Raw genomic sequence first — 6,483 nt, 5'->3', positions numbered from 1 at the left:
GTCCAACCTAAACCTGCCCTGGGGCAGCTCAAGGCTGTGCCCTCTTGTCCTCCTGCTGGTTCCTGGGAGCAGAGCCCGACCCCCCCCGGCTCCCCCTCCTGTCAGGGAGTTGCAGAGAGTGAGAAGGTCCCCCCTGAGCCTCCTCCTCTCCAGGCTGAGCCCCCCCAGCTCCCTCAGCTGCTCCTCCCAGCACTTGTGCTCCAGACCCTTCCCCAGCCTCGTTGCCCTTCTCTGGACCTGTTCCAGCCCCTCCATGTCCTTCCTGAGCTGAGGGGCCCAGAACTGGACACAGCACTCGAGGTGAGGTCTAACAACTTCAAAGTGGCCAGCACTTCGATACCCAAAGGACTTCAGGAAACCTGGCCCATCACTCTGCCTTCTCCTTAAACCCCTGGAGACAGCAGTGCCCTCAGACCATCCCTCAGGAGTGGCAGGCACTGCAGCCCCCGCCTTCCTCAGGGGCCAGAGCTGCTCCTTTGGCTCTCTCTCCCCTCAGCTGCCACCAGCGAGAGGCCACAAAGTGGGTGAGGGGTGGCTGTGGGTGGAAGGAGAGGGGACAGATGAGTCACCTCTCAGGAGGGCTGTAAACGATCCAGGTGCCTCTGGATATGTCACTGCTTAGGCAAGATGCAAGGGCACAAATGCACATCATCCTCCCTGCTCTTGGATGAGTCACAAGTTGACTTTTCCAAGAGCTGCTGCTCTTGGTATCATCACCGGTGCCTCTGCAAGACATTTACCAATCCCTGGGACCCCTGAGGGCCACAGCAAAGTTCATTCTCTCCTGCTTGGTTTTGTTTCTCCTACTGCTGTGTGCTTGGTCTCACAGAAGAGCAGGGAAGGGCAGCATCTGAGGATGCTGAGACCTGTGGGGTGAAGGGGCTCAGATCAAGCCCTGGCACACAGATCTGTTCTCTGGGAGGAGGGGACATGCTGGGTGTGGTGGTGGAAACTCTCTGAAGCTCTCCCCAAGCACAGTCTCCCCAACATGTTGTAACATCCCTCTCAAATAGCTGAGATTAGGCTGCGAGGGATGTCCAAATGTGAGCACTGATCCCTGTCTGGGACTCTGCTGTCCCAGTCTGCTCTCACCACCTTGCATGCTTTGCTGGGACACTGTCTCCTGCAACCAGAAGCCCATCTGCCAGAGAAGGCATCCCTGTGGCATCTGTAGGATGGAGCTCAAATCCTCCCAGGAAATGAAGAAACACCTTAAAATTTTGTGGTTTTTTTTTTTTTTTTATTCTGCAGTATCTCTTGGCTTCTCTTCTCTCCTTTCCCTTTCCACCCTGCTGGCAGGGCAGGTCCCTGCATAGATTCTCACTTATACTTCTCCATGTCCTCCATAGAGATGTCCCTGAGGTCTTCAATAAACTGCTGGATCTAGGGTGGGAAAGAGAGAAGGCAGAGCTCAGTGCAGGGATGGGAACAGGGGGCAGAGGGGAGCTTGTTGTTCCTTTTGGAGGCAAATGTCCCCAACTAAACTGGAGGACAAGGCATTTGCCTTGCTGGATCTTCACCAACACAAAAGCCTTTTGTGGACAAGTGGCTGAATGAAACCAAACCCTGGCCGTGGCTTGACCTGTATCCCCTGTCCCAGCCTGCCTGGCTCACACTGCCTCTGCCCCACAAGGACCCTCCTCAGAGGCCAGATTTGCCTGGAGTCCCCAGCCCCCTCCCCGTGCCCGACAGCGCCCAGGTGAAAAGGAAGGTGTCTGATGGGCCTGTGGGCTCTCCCCTCTCTTTGGGCAGCTGAGAGTCACTCCTGCTCCTCTTTCTGGGCAGGGAGAAGGGCTCTGGCCTGGCTTTACCATCTCCAGCTGTCTGTGGCTGTCGTGTGCTGCCACCTTCCACTTAGCGTTCAGCCGAGTGCTGGCGGCCTGGAAGAGGCTGTGGATGGTCCTCTCGATGGCCCTCAGCTTCGTGCTCTTCTTGGCAGCCCTGTTCTGGATGTCCATCCACTGAGCCTCCTGGGAGGAGAGGAGACACGGAGCAGGGGGACATGTCAGCTCAGTTCAGTGTGGTTCACCTCAGTGTGGTGGAAGCAGATCCAGAAGAGCCCTCCCCACGGCAGGGAAGCTGATCCCCTGCAGCAGCACGTGCCACTGACCCCCCTCCCAGACCAGGTGCTTTCCAGCTTTGCCTTAGGGCAAACCTGCTCCAGACCTGGGCTTTTATTCTTCCTTCTGCAACCCCCATGGAGGGAAGAAATAAGGCATCTGCTCCAGTCACAAAGGCTGCTGGGCCTTGCCACGAGCCCGTGGCTGAAGGAGAAGCCATCAGCCAGTCTTGGCTCAGTCAGGCCTTGGAGATCTTGCCCTGCCTGTCCCACAGTTCCTTACCCAGACAGGGAGGTCGCTTTGAACCTTGTCTAAATATTGTTTTAGCTGCACCAGTTCGTTCTTGCACTGAAGCATCTCAGCTCCTTTCTGTGCCCTGTACTGGTCCAGGAGCACCCTGGCTTGCTCAGTCATTTCCTTGTCCCGGTGCTGTGACTGCAGCAGCTCCTTGCGTGACCTCACCAGTGACTTGTAGAACGAAATGACATCCTCAATGTCCCGAAACTGCAGCACAGGATTCCTGGTGTTAGTAACTTCCCCCACCACCTGCAGATCTCGTGTCCTTTGGCACCCTGCCCTGACCAGGACCAACACCTCCCTCAGGTCTTCCCTTCTCCTCAAGACTCCTGTTGGCTCCTGAGCACCACCACGTTCCCTGTGTGATGACATCCCACTGTGCCAGGCCTGGAGCTGCCACTGCCACAGGCAAGGGGAGATATTACACCTCTTCCCCAGGTGAGCAGTGCTCTGATAAACACAGCCACAGCTGCAGCTGCCTGGATCTCATTCCCAGGCAGCTCTTTACCCCTCCCAAACTACGAATATGACCTGAAATGGTGACACCAAAGGGGCCCCACTCTCCTCAGCCATGAGCTTTCAACCCTTCTCATGTTTTTTCTTGGTTTCCTCAAGCCTTCACCTCCTGTTCTGGTTCTCCTCCCCTGACTCTGCTCCCTGTGGCTCACCTTGGTTGTAGAGAACTCCTTCCTATCCCACTTGAGGTCTCTGGATTTGATCGAGTGTTATAATTTCCCCTAATTTGTCTTATCTTTTCTATTTCAACACCCAAATAAGGCCCTCCCCCAGCCCAGGATCTGCCTCTCTCGGGTCCAACCTCACCTGTGAGACCTCCACCACATCCTCCAGGTACCTCTTGAACACAGAGTATTTTGGCAGTTTTTGGCAGAGTTTCTGATGCTGTTTTCTGAGGGCTTCCAGTTCCCTCTTAGCTCTCAGGAGCTCATTCTCCTTTTTTATATTCTCCTCTCTATCTTTGCTGGCTTTCCTCAGGGCTTGGTTTCGCAGCATTTCATTTTCCTGGTCATGTTTCCCCACCAGCACACACAGACAGAGGGAAGGGAAGGCAAGGGAAGATGGAGCTGGGTTACTCAACAGCACTGGAAGGAGACAGATACCTTCAGAGAGGAGAGACCAGCACTGGAGCATCCCTGGGAACAATTTTCATCCCTGTTTTACAGTGCCCTGTGGCACTGACCCTCTGGTCTTGGAGGCAGCCCCTGGGATGACACTCTGATTTTTTTCCAGACCTCCCTGTACCTGTCCCTGGAAGACTGATGGAGTTCAACAGAGGGGACAAGGCTGAGACCCTCCTTGAGGGACATTTGGGGCCCTCAGGAGATCACATGGGTGCAGGAAAAGCTCTCCCCACCCAAGCCCTAACAGGGCTTTCCAGCTCTGGGTCCTGCCAGTGCTGTTCTCACAGCTCCAGGCTCAAGGGAGGCTTAGCCAGGCATGCTGGTCCAAGATTCTCTTTCCCAGGGGAGGGGAGGAGTTGGTGGTGAGGCTCAGGGTTGTGTCAGCTGAGCAGGGCAGCTGTACCTTCACAGTCCTCCCAGATCTCTCCACACGGGCCTTCAGCTGAGTCCTCCTGGCGTGCAGGTCCCTCCACTGCTCGGCAATGGCCTCCAGCCTCTCCCTGAAGGCCTGGCAGCACCAGAGCGAGGGTGACACGGCTGCCCACGCCCAGCACCAGCCACCTGCCCCCTGCTGCCACCCGCCAAAAATCCCCAAAGCCCTCCCAGCCACATCCCAGCACCCTCCCGTCTTCCTCACCTCTTTTTTCTCCTCCACAGCCTCTTCCAGACACCGTAATTCTTTCTTCTTCTTCAAGAGGCACATAAACGAGGACGCGGGGTCCTCGTCTGGCTCTCCGAGTTCCCTGTGAGAGAGCATTTCCTCGAGGTTTCACACTGGATCCAGGTCCTTGCAGGCTGTTGGACTGTGTAGTGATGGGGCAGAGCAGCCTGACACCACCTCAGAGCCCATCTGTCAGCGTGGCATCCCCAGCCCTCCCCAGGGGGGATCCCCCCACAGAGCAATGGGGGTTACAGGAGGAACAGGGTCGGGGAAGGCAGGTACAAGAGGGGATGGAAGTGATGGAGATAAGGGATGGCAGTTTGCCACAGTGGGGCAAGAAGGGATGGAGGAGGCGGGAGAAGAGGGTGGAGGAGCCCCCTCACCTGAGCAGGGTCAGGAGGTTGGCCCTGTACTGTTCACGGTAATAGTTGGCATTCTCGTTGTCTCCCGGGTCCATCGCTCCAGCCATCAGCAGCCACCAGAGCCCAGGTCCTGCTGGCCCTGCTCCTCTCCCTGCCTTCACCTGCAGCTACTCCAACACCTGCAACAAGCTCTGTGGCTACTGCAGTGCACCAGGACAGGCCCTGCAGCTGCTCTGACCCCAGGGAGAGGCCCTGTGGCCACTCTAATCCACCAGGAAAAGCCCTGTGGCTGCTCTAACCCCCATAACAAGCCCTGTGGCTACTCCAATACCACAAAGAGACCCTGAGGCTACTCCAACCATTTTGACAACTCCTGTGGCTATTCCAAGCACTGTGGCAGATCCTGTGGCTATCCAACTATTGTGACACCTCCTGTAGCTATCCAACCATTGTGACAGATCCCGTGGCTATCCAATCACTGTGACATCTCCTTTGGCTATCCAACCATTGTGATGCCTTCTGTGGCCACTCCCACTCTTGTAAATGTTTACTTGGCACCAGTGGGACTAAGTCGCTGTGTCCAGGGCCAGGATTTTTTTCATTCCTTTCACCTCATCTTCTGTGTTTCTTCTTCTCTTAAGTTTGGCCCCCTCCCCGTGCCCTGTGATCTCTGCTGCCTTGGGTGGGTGTTTCAGGGCCCCTGACAGCCACATCCCACTGTCCCAGTGCTCAGGGCTTGCTCCTTCTCTCCCAAACACCAGATGGAAACACAGTTAAACACAGCCCAGAACCTGTGCCGGAGTTCCTGGAGGAATTGTGGTGAACTGGGGACATCTCCTGGCCGGGAGATGGATCAGCACTGCTGGAAAATGACCCAGCACTGAGTGAGTCCGTGAATTCCAGGCACACAGGGCTGTGGCAGCACAGCCCACACTTCCCACCCGGTTCACAGCCACACGTGAGAGCTCTTCACCTCTCCTCACTGAACATTGCAACAAGGTCGTTTAACTTCCATCCTGAGGGAACAGATCTGTCGGAATTAAAAATAAAAAAGTGGGTTTTGTTTTTTGGTTTTTTTTGCTGAAAGCCACTAAAAAGCACTTTTTGTAAACCACACCATTTCCCTTAACCATTCTGGTCATGCTGAACACCAGCAGAAGACCCAGCCTGCCCTTCTGTGACACAGCCACATTTTATTTCACACCAGTCTGATTTTCCTATTTAAACCCCCAAAATATACTCCACAATAAATGCTCATCTCAGATTAATGCTGCTATCAAATATTACTATCTTCTTTCTACACCATCGCTTATTTTCCACACAAAGTTGGACATAGCACAATATTAAATATATTATAATCCAGCTCATACAGTTCTCAGTGAAACAGCCTCACCTCTACAGCCCACCTGCATTCCTCAGGAATGAGAGCTATGAGGAAGAAGAATTCTTTCTGGAAAGAAGCTGCATCTTGTATTATTATACCCAGGGAAAAGGTAGAAGTTGCTTTTTCCACTTCTGCTTTTCAATGGTATGAATCCACAGGGAATTCTGCCCCATTCCAGTCTCTGTTTCAACAATCTGCACAGCTGTCTCTCTAAGGAGAAGAGAGGGGAGAAGATCCTGAAATTGCTACTGAAAACCAATGAAAGGAAATTTAACTGACCCTGCTCAAGGGGAGTCATGTCAACAGCACAACCTTTTCCCTGGAAAATTCCAGTTGCATCTTAATTAGGGCTGACACGCCGGAAGGTAAAGGAATGCTGTCCCAAAGGAATGGAGTGTCCTGCCCCGTGTGCCGGCCCCAGTTGTCACTTGGGATCAATAGTGGAGCATTAACAAACTGTACTGCCCAACCAGGAACAGCTTTACAGCAGCTTTCAAAGGAGCTAAAACTCACTGAATGGTGACCGAACATAAACGCAGATTAATTCTGGTGAAACCCTCCCAGCCCCAGGCCGTGGGCA

The 6,483-nt window shown here is 54.2% G+C and overlaps 1 protein-coding gene across 1 annotated transcript; it reads right to left on the bottom strand.

The window, feature by feature from the left end:
• Positions 1–1,320: 1,320 nt before the first annotated feature.
• CCDC42 (coiled-coil domain containing 42) lies at positions 1,321–4,619 on the bottom strand. The gene is made up of 7 exons (XM_050319095.1): positions 4,541–4,619; positions 4,134–4,239; positions 3,900–4,004; positions 3,180–3,377; positions 2,343–2,564; positions 1,812–1,970; positions 1,321–1,383 (listed from the first exon to the last, which is right to left on the bottom strand). The coding sequence occupies exons 1-7, from the start codon at positions 4,612–4,614 to the stop codon at positions 1,321–1,323; spliced, it is 927 nt and encodes a 308-aa protein (XP_050175052.1). The 5' UTR covers positions 4,615–4,619.
• Positions 4,620–6,483: the final 1,864 nt, after the last annotated feature.

This window comes from Myiozetetes cayanensis, unplaced genomic scaffold (assembly GCF_022539395.1).
Source record: "Myiozetetes cayanensis isolate MyiCay16 unplaced genomic scaffold, myiCay2020 scf22, whole genome shotgun sequence".
NCBI lineage: Eukaryota > Metazoa > Chordata > Aves > Passeriformes > Tyrannidae > Myiozetetes > Myiozetetes cayanensis.
The sequence above is the reverse complement of the archived record's forward strand: the minus strand, read 5'-3'. Positions and strand labels throughout refer to the sequence as shown.